The sequence below is a fragment of the Erinaceus europaeus genome, chromosome 7, assembly GCF_950295315.1.
Source record: "Erinaceus europaeus chromosome 7, mEriEur2.1, whole genome shotgun sequence".
NCBI classification, from domain to species: Eukaryota; Metazoa; Chordata; class Mammalia; order Eulipotyphla; family Erinaceidae; genus Erinaceus; species Erinaceus europaeus.
The window spans coordinates 28659647-28674449 of NC_080168.1; the positions used below are offsets into that span (position 1 = coordinate 28659647).

General features: G+C 47.2%; 1 protein-coding gene across 2 annotated transcripts in view; it reads right to left on the reverse strand.

Annotated features, from left to right (window-relative positions):
• NRP2 (neuropilin 2) overlaps window positions 1–14803 on the reverse strand; it is a 143530-nt gene that overhangs the window by 53541 nt on the left and 75186 nt on the right. For both annotated transcript variants that reach the window (XM_007520196.3, XM_007520199.3), the window contains exons 9-12: window positions 13317–13666; window positions 9253–9397; window positions 4330–4446; window positions 1037–1177 (exon numbers count right to left, since the gene is read on the reverse strand). In XM_007520196.3, the coding sequence (XP_007520258.1) occupies window positions 1037–1177; window positions 4330–4446; window positions 9253–9397; window positions 13317–13666 (753 nt within the window). The remainder of the gene's footprint in view (window positions 1–1036; window positions 1178–4329; window positions 4447–9252; window positions 9398–13316; window positions 13667–14803) is intronic.

The following is a 14803-nucleotide window of genomic DNA, read 5'->3' on the forward strand; positions in this document are numbered from 1 at the left end:
TAAATACTACGTTAAAAATAAAATAAAAACCTATTAAAATCTCAGGACTCACATTTCCTGATTATTTTAGCACATTTACCAGTCTCTAGGCTGCCAAAGTGGTGTGTACTTATTGCGTCTATACAATGGAAAGAGGACAAGCCCAGCAACTGGATGTGATGCCACTCTTTGCAACTTCACCTCGGACATCATGTTCGTAGCTTGAGTTCAATTACAGAAAGTGTGTTTACACCACTGAGAGGGGCAGCAACTACAAGTGGGTTTACACATTTCTCTAGGGAAAGCTAGCTGTTACCAGAACACCAGAACACCAACATGAAAGGACAGAACAGCAGAGAGAACAGACACCTCTGGCTACTATCCTATTCAGAAAACACTAAAGGCAACCAACCACTCTCTACAAATGGTGCCCAGACAGGCTTCTGAAATCCAGCCTCTAGGAACCAAAAGGGAAGGGCAGCTGAACAGCATTTCAATAACTGACAGCCACACTGTGCTTGGGGCCAAGGGCTCAGGAACTCTGCTAGTCACCCAGGGGTGTGGTGGCACTTTACTTCCTAGACTTGGCTCACTGCAGAAGCAACGATGCCTTCGGAGAAGGAAACTGGAGGCCAATGTAGTCTCATGAGTCATTTAGGGAACAATCCCAAGCTGAAAATCCACAAGAGACCCTGTGAGGGTGGCAGCAAGTGGTGGTTATGGAGAACAAGGGGACGCTGACCCAGTTCATCTCCTAGGCCCTCCCGATTGCTTTTTCTTTTTCCTTCTTTCCTTTTATCTTAGCCTCCCTTGCCCCTGCCCTCCTCCCCACTCCCCGGCTTCCAGACTGTGCTGCAATCACAAGAGGGCTAGGAACCGCCAACCAGCTATTCTGTGGGGGTGACGTGGTGAGCGAAGACCATAGTGGTTTGTGGGTGGATAGCGGAGGATTGCTCTGTGGTGGGAAGTTATGAAGCTTGTCAAGAGAATCTGGAACTGAAAAATGTGGAGGCACTGACACTTAACTCTTTGGTTGCTCAGCTCCCAGCCTGCTTACCTGGAAACGTCCGGTCGTTGGGGCTGGAGGGGCTGATCCAGGTGCTCCTGAGCCACTTGGCATGATCATACATCCAACCGCAGGCCTCCTCGGGGAAATCAAAGTTGCAGTTGAATCCTGAAGGGAGCTGCAAATCTTTGTCTGAAAGGGGTGGAAGGAAAAAGAAAAAAAAAAAAAGAAAGCAAATGAAATGGGCTCAGAGAACAGCCACAGTGGTGCTATTTAAATGGCTGGCAAGGTCTAAGAAGAGCTGAGAAAGAAGTGGCTCCCTTGCTTATTCATTTAACACATCTTGGCGATTGCTGGCTTTCAGGTCAGCCTTTGGTCTCGTCTGTCCCAGGCATGAAAGCCAAGTCTGCCAATGGTTCCCATAGTCAGCAATTATAAATGAGGCCACCAAATGGCTTCGGGCTCTAATCAGTCTCTTCTGTCCACCTCAGAGGGCAGACAAATGTGGAAAAAAAAAATACAAACAAACAACAACAACAACAAAAATGTTGTTCCCTAAATGCCAGAGAAGAATGTCTCCCCAGAGCCTCAATGCAAGGCTGGCTCCTGCCAACCTGGCTCTCAGAAGTGATGGGAGAGCTCATTAGCATCCAGAGAGGCTGACATGCTGGGGGGGGGGGGGGAGGTGACCTTGGTAACAAGGAAGACTTGTTAGTTTGGCCTGGTTGGCTTAGCAGCTCCACAGGGTGGCCTCATTAGGTGGGTGATTTGGCACATTGCAGCACAAGAACCAACCAGTGGACCAGGGGGAAGAAATAACTTCCTATGATATTGGGTGCCCAGTGGTCATAATCCCAGAGAATCCCAGGAGCAGAGAAGGTGTTCCCCAAGGGAGCCCTAATAGTGACTACAACAGTGTTCTGCCTTATCTGTTGAGAGAGTTGGCTGCTTAAGCTCAAAGACTGAAAGTTCTTTTGGGGTTCCACCCAGTTCTACAAACCCAGTATGAACTGATACCACAGAAGTGACTAAGTGAATGGGGATGTTTGTGGAGATAGAGGAAAGAGAGGAAAGAGAGGAAAATTCTGGAAACTGTCCAGAATTTGGACAGTGGGGAAAATGCACATGGATACTGGAACCCTGAGAGAGAGAGGCCTTTGGCCTTCTCACTTCCCTTCTCAGGGCTCCAGAGAGGAATTTCGTGGTGGAGGAAGGAAGGTCTGGACTGGAGGTTAGGAAGTCTACAGGGAACAACAGACAAATTGCTCATGCCGTGGGGGTCCTCAGCAGAGGAGAAAGGCACTGCTGCCCACGTGGGCAGACTGCCACCAGGCCCTGTTTCTGTTCCCCGTCCCAGGAGAGAATAGTTCATGTTTGCCCACCCTTGGCCAAAGTCAGCTGGAGTGGAGAAGAAACACATGGAATTGATTACAGAAGCATCAACCTGTGGCTTGGAAAAGTCAGCGCTTACCCCTCACCATCTCCTTCTCCCAACAGTTCCTGGATTTCTATTTTTCCGTTCAGAAATACGGAGTAATTCAATATCCCATAATTCCTCTCTAATGTTTACATGCACACTGTATCTCAGGAACTAGATTCCACAAAAAGAACGACCAGAGAAACTTCAAATGAAACAAACCACTAGAAAAGGGAGAATTACATCAAGCTTCTAAAAATTTGCAACAGAACCCAGAAATTTTCCTTTGGAGTATCTTCTCAATTGCCTTCCACCGAGCTAACTCTGCTAATTCAATACCCTATATCAATTCCCTGTACATTCCACTTTTGGCTTTTTTAAACTCTCTTAAACAATATTTTGGAAGATTCTCCAAGACTCTTTCTTTCCTTCATAAAACAAAAACAAGTCCATTAAAATGTCAGAATTCTGAATTCAACTAACCCTGACCAATGGTGTCCCCCCCCACCCACACAATATACAAAAAAGCACATTCCAAAAAGCATATGCATTAAATTATCTTTTTTTTTTCAGTCACATAACTTCAGCATTTATTTTTGGCTTGTCGCCCATTCTTCTTTGTAGCCATTTTTTGTTTGTTTGTTTGTTTTTGGAGTTGTCCACCCATCTGCACAGTTATTCCTGCTGTCAAGAGGCTGAGCACAAAGGCTCGACCGATCTTACCATCTACCCACCTACTGGGTTGGTGCTGCCTCTTTATGTCTCCATCACTTTCCAAGTCTCTTCACCAGTCCTTCCTCATTTTGCTTAATGAATATTTAATAATGATCAGTAATTTGCTTAAATGGAGACTGTCAAGCAGCAAATGGTAGCCAAAAAAATGCCAGGTGTTCCAAAATTTGTCACTTCTTAGAAATTCTAAATCCGGGGGTCAGGCTGTAGCACAGCGGGTTAAGCGCACATGGCACGAAACTTGAGAACCAGCATAAGGAGCCCGGTTCAAGCCCCCGGCTCCCCACATGCAGGGGGAGTCAATTCACAGGTAGTGAAGCAGGTCTGCAGGTGTCTATCTTTCTCTCCCCCATCTCTCTCCATTTCTCTCTGTACTATCCGGCAACAACATCAATAACAACAATAATAACCACAACAATGATAAAAACAACAAGGGCAACAAAAAAGGAAAATAAATAAATAAGTAAATAGAAAGAAAGAAATTCTAAATCCTCACACTCAGTAACCTTAGCAGTAGGATGTGAAGCTACTGGATGTAGCCCTCCCAGGTTTTGACAGTTACTCTTTTTAATCTAGCCTGGTTACACACAGAGGACAAAAATGAAAGCAGTCCAGATCTCTCCAGGGCAGCAACGTGAGTTTTGAAGGCACGTATGTACAAGCCAGAGGAGGCTTTCCTTATTGACCTGCACTCACCTCCCACAGCTTGGGAAGTGTTACCTCAAGGAGTCAGTCAGTCTTTACACTTTCTCACCCGTAGTGGTGATAAGCACAGAAATGTACTGAAGTCCTGGCTAGCTGCTGAGATAAGCTGACTATCTCAAGCTACTGACCAAGCTGCCTGACCATACAGCGAGGACATAGCTTGGCAGGCAGAATGGATATGGCTAGGGACTGTCAGGATGAGAATGAGGATGTGGAAAGGAGACTTCTCAAGGGAAGAGGCCCTCTGGGTGTGTCCAGATCTCAGCTAAGACTTTGCAGTTTACATCTGCTTGTGCTGGACCGTTTGTTCCAATGCTATAAGATTAGACTGGCTGGAAACAGTCACCGTGCCCAGAGCCCGCAAGCCCACCTCTTCTTTATCTGAACTCCAAGGGACCCCAGGTCCCTTCCCCAGCCTCCACACCACTGGTTGGTTGGTTAGCACCCTGGGAAATTCTGGATGAAATGTGAGTCTGATCCCAGCCCTCACCATCTTCAAAGCTGCAGTTGTCTCCACATTCCGTGGCCTCTTCATCAATGGGGTAAGGGGTGGTGGTCTCTTCACTTTTCACAGTGGGTCCCAGTGTCTCCACTGTTGGCTTTGAGTCTGTGCAAAGGCAAAAAGGAAAGGGAGGAAAAAAAAAATACAGTTGAGCGCCACAGAGGAAGGACCATGTAGAAACCCAGCATGTGAGAGATGCCAGAATCAATAAGTTTCTATTCTGAAGGAGAGGTTTGCAGAGAAGAAAAGCAAGTTGGGGGTGGGGGTAGATAGCATAATGGTTGTGCAAAGAGACTCTCAAGCCTGAGGCTCCCAGGTTCAACCCCCCTGCACCACAATAAGCCAGAGCCCAGCAGTGCTCTGGTAAAAAAAAAAAGAAAGTTGGACACGAGTGCCACAAATTCCTGTATGTGCCGTCAATTGAATCAGGAGCATCTTCTGAAGCAACCAGAACATAGTCACACAAAGGCTTGGGGCCAGGCAGATCCCCAGGCAGGGTCTAGCCCAGGCTCTGGGTCTTCCCTCGGACAAGACATGTGTAGGTAAAGCATGCATGACATACAAATGAATGGCACTCCTCACAAACAGTCTGAAAAGACCTCGGGGCTTAATGAAGTGGCCTTCTACTGTGCAGAAAATGCCTGTCTGTGCACAGCTCCTTGGGTGGCTGGACTGTCCCTGCTGTCACATGGAATAGACTCTCTTTCATCAGTGATCTGAGTCAGAGGGAGCTTTTTATTTTTTGAACCAAAGCTAACTTGACCTAGGAGGCCCACCTATCACACCATAATCAGAAGCACAATCACTAAAGCCAAAGGCAAAGCCAGAGAGCTTGGGAGGGGTGACCTCAGGCATTGTTTGTATCTGCACAGAAGTGAACGGATTCAAAGGCTCAAAGACTACACTTGGGATAGTACTTCAGGGCTGCACCCATAGGTCAGGGTGTGGTTAATTCAAATGCTCTCTAGGTGAACCATCTGGGATGGGAGGCTGACTGGGGTAGGGGTGGGGGAGAAAAGTATGACAGAGGAAGTGGCAGGGTGGCTCTGGAAACATCCACAGCTTGAGGCTCATGGGGACAGTGGTTCCATGTGGTCAGGTCTTTTCGTGTGGGGAATGAAAAACTAAATCTCTTGCTTTGTCAATGTTGGCATATGATGCAAAGTCTTTTAAATAATTAGCATGCAATAATAGCAGTCTGGGTCAAACCTGGCTGCAGGCAGTCAGTTTTGACCTGGGTCCTAGGTGATTCATTCACTCATCCATTTGTTTGTTTTTGCCAGTCATTCATTGGGCAACCATTTACAAAATGAATGGAAGTGTGAGTCAGGGCCTGGGTGGAGTAGCTGGGGTTCTGGTAACTAGCCTTCAAGTCCACGTGTGATAGGGTGGAATCTTCTTCCTGGGGCCACCCTCCAAGGACACTCCCCGAATAATAAGCCTGAGCATTGTTCCTCCCATTTCTATACATGTCCCCTTACACTGTTGTATGTGATTAGGCGCCTTTATCAGGCACCATTATGATACCATTTAATAAAGCCAGGAGCCGATGGAGTTGCTAAATACGCTGAATAGCTTGTTCACGGTTGACTCCCCATCTTTCTGCTATTAAGTACTCCGTATCTAACCTTTCATATTTCCCTTTGCCGTGCCTGCCTCTTGCTCACATGAAATAGCAAATAACCTCAAAGCGTCCTAATTTGTAAGTTCAAATCTGTCACTGTGTCACAGAAAATCAAACTCGATTGTAAAGCAAACTCTGGTGGCATGGCAAGAGGTAATCACTGGAAACACAAACATATAGGTGAGGCAGCCCTGTCAAATGACTCAGCTGCAGCAATTCTACCTGGGGCCATTATTTTAAAACCTTCCTCCCCTCCTGGGGGGCTAGGAATGAAGACGTGAACCAAGGAGGGGCTTGTGAGGGGAATGGAATGGGAATTTGAAGAAGAGAAGCCACATGGTCTGGGAGAACAGTTCTCAGAAAAGTTAGAGGCACCCAATTGAGTAAGCTGGTTGGTGGAAGCGGTGTTAAACCCAGCGGCACAGGGGAGTCCAGCGAGGCAACAAGAATGCAGAGCATGTGAATGAAAGTGAGGAAACGGCAGCTGGCCTCCGTGTCCACCGTGTGTGTCGGGGGCTCAGAGGTAACTGCTCATCAAACTGCAATGCTCCCCCGCAATTGAAACCAGATGTCAGAGACTTCAAAGGGACAGCGGCTGTGTAGAGGGTAACAAGCCTTAACTCTGATCTTCCAAGGAATTGGTCAGGCAGGACTTTGAAACGAGAAACCTGTTGCTGGCCATTGCCAGTACTTTTTGGGCCAAGCTGGGCTGGGGGAGCAGTGGGTGGAAAAGGCCATTAGCAACTGTCTGGCTGGCTATAATTCAAGCCCTGTCTGGGACAGGCAAGTCAGAGGTTAAGAGAGGAGTACAAATCAGCTTCCTAGCCAGCTTAGTGACCTCTGGTGACTTTCATCCTCTCTCTATGGGTCTCAGTTTCCCCATTTATAAAAGAGGAGTTGGTTTAGATCTGTGACTTTTTTTCATCATCTGTCTCACTCACTAGCAGGCTGTCAACTCTATTTTATAGTCATGACTGGCATTTTTATTTTTTATTCTATTCTACTTGTTTTTGCCAGACTACTGTTCAGTTCTTTCTTTTAAAAAAATTATATTTATTTATTACTGGATAGAGAAAGAAAGAAATTGAGAGGGAGAGGAGAAGTTAGAAAGAGAGAGACAGAAAGACACCTGCAGCCCTGCTTCCCTACTTGTGAAGCTTTCTCGATGCAGGTGGGGGGCCAGGGGCTTGAACCTAGGTGCTAGTCACATGTAGTGTGTGTGCTTAACCAGGCACATCGCTATCTGGCCCCTCACTGCTCAGTGCTGCCTAACGATGGTAAGGTGGATTGAACTGGGGACTTTGGAGCCTCACACCTGAGAGTCTCATTTCATAATCATCATGCTATCTTCCCCACCTCATGTCTGGCATTTTAAATGATGGACTAGAATATGCCAGAATGCACTCACATGGGAAGGAGAAGCCTTGCTTTGGGAATTTAGATTTTTCCAGTCACATTTAGTTATTTTAACTGGCTCACTAGGTGTCAGCCAGTGGACTAAATACATTATATGCATCATTGTAGTCAATCCTCCTAACATCCCAGGAGTACAGATATCCTACTGTCTCCCTCATTTTTCAACTAAGATAGCTGATCACCTTGTCTTGATCTTAAGCAGTCAGTGATTGGCAGAGGAAGGATCTGAATTTGGCAATCTGTCCCCTTAGCTTAGGTCTCATAATAATACTAATAGTAATACCCTACACACACACACACACACACACACACACACACACACACACACACACACATACTGTGTGTGTGTGTTTAAGTCAAGTAGGTCATGATACAAATTGATTTTCAGCTGTGGACAAAGGTCAGAAAGCTTTCAAGCCACTGATCTTGAACCTCCTGGGTCCCCACAGCTCTCAGACCTCTGACTCTGAGTTGGCCATCAGTGAAGCAGCTTGTGTCACTGCTGCAGAGGGTTTCTAGCACCTTCGAGTGGACAGGTGATACACACTCAGCAGGCCACAGGGAAACTCAGCCTCACCTCTACCCGTTGGGGAGTCAAGTGTCTTTCCCCTAGTGTGTGTTTGATGGGGCTGCCTTCAATTGGAAGGTGAGAGTGGCTAATTTGGGCTGGTTCCTGCCCTGCGTGACTCCACGGAGCTTCTCTGCACCATCATGGCAAGCACACAGGCAGCACTTTTCTCCCTGGGAGCCAAAAGCTCTTCTCAGACATGCCCTTATTAATCCTTCACAATCCCCCACTGGGGGAGCTGCTGACAGGTAGGCCTCAGGAAAGAAAATGGAGGTCTCCGGGGTCCAGTGGGGAGAGAGCAGGACGGCTGAGCCTGCCTGCTGGGGTGGGCTCCTTGGCTCCTTCTGGCAGGCAGTGAGGGGCCCTAATGCCAGCTCTGCCCAACGAGGAGGAAGGGTGGGGCCTGACTCAGCAGGAAGGGCAGCCCTGCTGCGGGGGACTCATCTACATGAAGGAGAATAAGAGATGGTGCTTCCCAAGCCTGGCTGCCAGGCGGGCACAGGACCCAACATGACTCCCACCACAAGCTGGGAGAAGCCCTGTTCCTGTCAATTCCCTTGCGACAGAGTCTCTCCTGAGCAAATAAATGCTTTTACAGATGTGGCTTCAAAACGAAAATGAAGTCTCTTAGCCACTGACATCTGGAGGCCAGATTCAGACATAAACTGATTACTTTATTATCATGAGGATTTTTCTTTTTCTTTCTTTTTCTTTTTTTTTTTTAAACCTCCTCTAAATCAACAGTCACAGCCCTCTGGCCTGAAGAGGCAAGGCCTAATTGAATTTGGGTGGGTGATCATGATTTATTTTTGTGAAACTTGGATTGGAGAACTGAGATGGTCCTTTAAAAAAAGGGGGGAGGTGCTCAGTGGTCCAGGAGGTGGCACAGTGGATAAAGCACTGACTCTCAAGCATGAGGTTCTGAGTTCAATCCCTGGCAGCACATGTACCAGAGTGATGTCTGATTCTTTCTCTCTTCCAATCTTTCTCCTGAATAAATAAAATACTTTTAAAAAAAGAAAATATATTTTAAAGGGGCGATTCAAAACATATCCTTTGAGAAATCATCTCAAATCTAGAGGTTGCGATGCCATGTGGTTTGAGGGGGGAGAGCACTGCAGGACTGGGGTGGGTAAGGGCCTGCCTGAAGGCTTTTAAGCTGAGAGGGCTTCACCAGGGATGCCTCCCACCATATATCTCCCCATCCTCATCACAGTCAGACCCTCACTCTCTGGAACATCCCTGTAAAGCCAAGGTCAAAGACCTCTGGGTGAGACCAACGACATGGAAAGCAGGATCTTACCTGTCCAGTCACAGCCCAGCACCTCCAGTCGCATCCCAATTCCCGCGGGTGACCACCGCTCGGGGTACACACGAACATACTGCGCTGGGATGGGTTCGAACCTTCGGATGTCTGGAGTGTCGTAGTGCATGTTCCCTTCAAACAGCTGCAGGGGAGAGAGGTTGCTCAGACCCTTCTAATGTGGGATCCCCTCCTCACTCCTAACCCCAGGGCATTGCAACCTGAGAGATCTCCATTCTCAGGCTGCGGTTTTTGTTCTGAAAGGTGGTTACAAAACAGGGAGTGTGGGGGGCAAGGGAAAGTGGTGATTTCCAGGTTCTGTCATATATATATATATATATATATTCATTTATTTTCCCTTTTGTTGCCCTTGTTATTTTTATTGTTGTAGTTATTACTGTTGTTGTTATGTCGTCGTTGGATAGGACAGAGAGAAATGGAGAGAGGAGGGGAAGACAGGGCGAGAGAAAGATAGACACCTGCAGACCTGCTTCACCACCTGTGAAGTGACTCCCCTGCAGGTGGGGAGCTGGGGGCTTGAACCGGGATCCTTACGCCGGTCCTTCTTGCCCTTGTGCCTTGTGCTCTTAACCCTCTGCGCTATTGCCTGAGCCTTAGGTTCTGTCTTCTATCTTGGGACTGAAATGCAGAGCCTGGGGATTTGAAACCCCCAGTGAGCCAATCTGGACTTGACTAGAGAGAAGAAAAGGAGTTTGGGCCTTCTCTGGAGTTCTTAGCTTATTAGAAGAGATCCCCCTCCCCCAAAACCTAGACATAAATAAGTGGTAGGAGCTGACTGATTGATCAAGAGAAGCTGAATAGAAAATACCCATTTCTTTGGGGCTGGGTTGTAAAAAACCTTATTGAAAGCTGCAAGGACCCAGGTTCAAGTCCTCAGTCCCCACCTGATGGAGGGAAGCTTCATGAATGGTAAAGCACCACTGCAGGTGTCTCTTCCTCTCTCCCTCTCTCCTCTCCTCCTCTCAAGTTCTCTCTCCCATAAAATTAAAAATAAATGAATAAAATTTAAATATTAACTTGGGGCTGGTGAGGCAGCATAATAGTTATACAAATATAAATAATGGCTATTTGTGCCTGAGGCTCTGAGGTCCCATGTTCAATCCACAGCACCACCATAAACCAGAGCTAAGCAGTGCACTGGTCTTTCTCTTTGTGTCTTTCTGTGAATCTCTCTCTCTCTCTCTCTCTCTAATAAAATAAATAAAATATTTTTAAAGTACCTCTGTCCTTCTCTATGGTAATAACAGTTTCCTGTGGTCTCACGCCAATCCTCTGAGACTGTTTAACTCAAGTTGTGTGTGTGTATTTATTTATTTTGCCACTAGAATTTATTGTTGGAGCCTGGTTCCTGAATCACAGTTCCAAAGCTCCAGGAAGACACAGTCTTCTTTTCCTTTTATCATTTGATAGGATGGGGGGTGGGGTGGGGGAGAGAAACACCTTGCAGGTGTGCACTTTACTGGGTGTACCGCCATCTGCCCCTCCAGTCCACATCCAACTGAGAGCCACTAATCTAGTGGTCTTGTTGGTGTGGGGGCAACCAGAAACTGTCACTAGTCAGCACCAGGACTACTGAAGGAACACCCTATTTTGCAAGTCTACTATTCTAAAAAAGGGGGTGCTGCCATAGAGATGGCAGGTCTCAACACTGACTTGACATCTTTTCCTTTCCCAGGCCCCCAGAAGGATCATGAAGAGCCAAGGTCAGCTCTCTCTGGAGAAGTCTGTGGTGCAACTTCTGCTCCATTCACGAAAGGCTGTGGTTCCTAAGCTCTGTGTCTTTCCAAACCTCTGGAATTATGAGCTGGGAGTTGACATCATCATTGCAAAACCTCATACCTGGCTCTTGCCTCTGCAGTAAAAATGGAAATAACTGCTCAGCAAAGGGCTAAACCAAGACGTTTTACATCTTCCCCTTTGTTCCTGTTCTTCTGATGAAAAACGAGTAGCAGAAACCAGGAGCAGAGTAACTAGATAACAGGAGGGGGGCTGAGGCAGGCTGTCTGTCCCCTGTCTACAGGCTCCTCTGTGCCCAGCTCTGAAGCAGGAGGGAGTGGGTTGCAGCGGCCCACACCCACACTTCTAGTCTGCAATTACTTTCTCTTGACTCTCCCAGCCTCAGCCTAAGAGGTGGGGAAAACAAGAATCTGAGCGCAACTAAGAAAACATAAAGGAGAGTAGCAAGAGTTGGAGAAACACAGTTGTTTTTGGAAGACATTCTCTAGTTTCCAGAATTTAAACTCACATTGAAAACCCACATCTCCTTTGGACATCTGGCCAGTTCTAAGGAAACCATAGGAAAGGGGGTCTGGATGGCACTGAACTGTAGAGAAAGGCAGTGCTGAGCAGTGGTTCCCTTGTGGGCTCTGGAGACAGACTTCTGAAGTCTGAACTATGAGTCAGGACAACATTGTAACCTTAACTTTGGATATCTCTCAAATAAGGGTGGCAAAAAGATCAACCTTCTAGAGATACTGTAAGGATTTTAATCATGAAAATTAAAATAAGGTGGTCCGGGAGGTGGTGCAGTGGATAAAGCACTGAATTCTCAAGCAGGAGATCCTGAGTTCAATCCCTGGCAGCACATGTACCAGAGTGATGTCTGGTTCTTTCTCTGTCTCCTCTTTTCTCATGAATAAATAAATTCTTTTTTGGGGGAATTAAAATAAGAGGGCAGGACAGTAATACACTGGTTGAGCGCATATATCACAGTGTATAAGGACCTGGGTTCAATTTCCTGCCTGCAGGGGGGAAGCTTGACAAGTGGTGATGCAGTACAGCAGGTTCTCTCTCACTCTCTCTTTTATGTTTTAATTAAAGACTAATTATATTTTTATTTATTTGCTAGAGACAGAGAGAAATTGAGAGGGGAAGAGAAGGTAGAAAGAGAAAAGACAGGGAGTCGGGTAGTAGTGCAGCGGTTCGAGCCCCCCACCTGCAGGGGGGGTCGCTTCACAGGCGGTGAAGCAGGTCTGCAGGTGTCTATCTTTCTGTCTTTCAGTCCTCTCTCGATTTCTCTCTGTCCTATCCAACAACAACAACATCAATGGCAAAAATAACAATAAGGACAATAACAAGGGTGACAAAATGGGGAAAAAATGGCCTCCAGGAGCAGTGGATTTGTAGTGCAGGCACTGAACCCCAGCAATAACCCTGGAAGAAAAAAGAAAGAAAGAAAGAAAGAAAGAAAGAAAGAAAGAAAGAAAGAAAGAAAGGAAGGAAGGAAGGAAGGAAGGAAGGAAGGGAGAAGACAGACTGCTCATGAAGCTTAACACCCTACAGGTGTGGACTAGGTTTGAACCTGGGTCCTTGAACACTGTAATGTGCCTGCTTAACCAGGTGTGCTACCTCTAGCTCCTTCTACTTGTACCTGTACCTCTGTTTCTCTTTCCACTCAATGTCCTTCTGTCCTCTAGAAATGAACTGGCTGCCAGGAGTAGTAGAACTTTTTTTTTTCCCCTCCAGGGTTATTGCTGGGCTCAGTGCCTGCACCATGAATCCACCGCTCCTGGAGGCCATTTTTCCCCCTTTTTGTTGCCCTTGTTGTTGTAGCCTCGTTGTGGTTATTATTATTGCCATTGTTGATGTTGTTCGTTGTTGGATAGGACAGAGAGAAATGAAGAGAGGAGGGGAAGACAGAGAGGGGGAGAGAAAGATAGACACCTGCAGACCTGCTTCACCGCCTGTGAAGCGACTCCCCTGTAGGTGGGGAGCCGGGGGCTCGAACCGGGATCCTTACACTTTGCACCACATGCGCTTAACCCACTGTGCCACTGCCCGACCCCCGTAGTGGAACTATTATGCAGGCACTGAGTCCCAGAAATCACCATGGTGGAAGTTAAAAATAATAATAAAATAAAATAAGGCATTTAGCATAACTTAGCACAGAGTAATCTTTCAATGGACAATGTTTTACTGGATGACTGGAAAAGGGTGATGTTTAGATGGCAAATTAGTCAATCTGCCTCCCCTGAGCCAGGCCCACCCCCACTGCAAGCTTGCTGTGTGGGGTGAGCTTACAGATTCCTCCAGGGACAGCCTACCTTTGCCTGTTGGGTCCTGGGGTCCTGGATATATTCCCAGTCCTTGCCGTTTAGGCTGTAGGAGACTTTGAACTTGCGAACAAACGCCCTGGCTTCCACTGCAGTGATGCTGTCTCCTCCGCGGGCCCCCTGGATGATGACGCCCTTCACGGACTTGGGTGCTCCCAGGTCCACCTGAAGCCACTCCTCACCTGGCTGGGCCTGTGGGGTCCGGGGGAACCAGCCAGAGCGGCTGCTGACCAGGCGGGCAGCACTGGGGCTCCAGAGGTACTCGCGGGTAGAGGAGGCAGAGATCTGAGAGTCAGGGATGAGGCCAGAGAGCATGCCCAACATGTTGGAACAGGGTGCATCTGTATAAAGGTGACAAAGAGACAAGATGTGATGGTGGTCTCCCTAGTGACTCGGGACCTCATGAGTAGGAAGCTGTAAAAGACCCCCCAAGTATCAAATACTTCATTTTTTTTTAATGATGGGTGACTTTGGGCAGTGCTACTCTGTCCCATTCACCTCCCAGGGGAGCAAAAAACTTAAAAGGAGATGATGTGGTCATTTTTCCAGCCATGACATCATTTCCCCAGACAATAACATAAACCCACCTGCATATCAGATTTCAGGCTCAGGGAAAAACAAACAAACAAACAAACAAACTAGTACAGTCATGGGCCCTTTGGAATATAACTATTTACAAAACTGAAACCCCCCCCCAACTCTTCATCTGCACTATTCCAGCCTTTAGGTTCATGATTAGTCAACAATTTGTTTGGCTTTTTATAACTCTCTTCTCAGTCACCAGGTTCCAGGTGCTACCATGATGCCAACCAGACTTCCCTAGACAGACAACCCCACCAATGTGTCCTGTAGCTACGATTCCCCAGACCCTTGCCCCATTAGGGAAAGACAGAGGCAGGCTGGGAGTACGGATAGACCTGTCAATACCCATGTTCAGCAGGGAAGCAATTACAGAAGCCAGACGTTCCCTTCTGCACCCCATAATGATCCTGGGTCCATACTCCCAGAGGGATAAAGAATAGGAAAGCTATCAGAGGAAGGGATGGGATATGGAATTCTGGTGGTGGGAATTGTGTGGAGTTGTACCCCTCTTATCCTATGGTTTTGTCATGTTCCCTTCTTTCTCACCAGGTAACACTTGTCTGCTCTCTGCCTTCAGCTCAGCCATCAACTTGGCCCCCAGCTGAAGCAGTAGAAAATCTTACTTGAGAGCAGGAGCCTGGAATTTAAACTGTCTAGATTCAAATGCTGGCTCGACCACTAGGGGCTGAGCAGTCTTAAAGTACTAGTTTCCTCATCTAGAATGTGGGGAGAAGAATAATAGGCATAGAGTCTGGTGAGGATAATGAACAATAACTCACATTAATAGCTAAGGATGGATGTGCCGGCACAGTTAGCATTCAATAAATGTCAGCGGGGGGGGGGGGGGGGGTTAAGCACACATAGTACTATGTGCAAGGGCCTACACAAGGAACTAG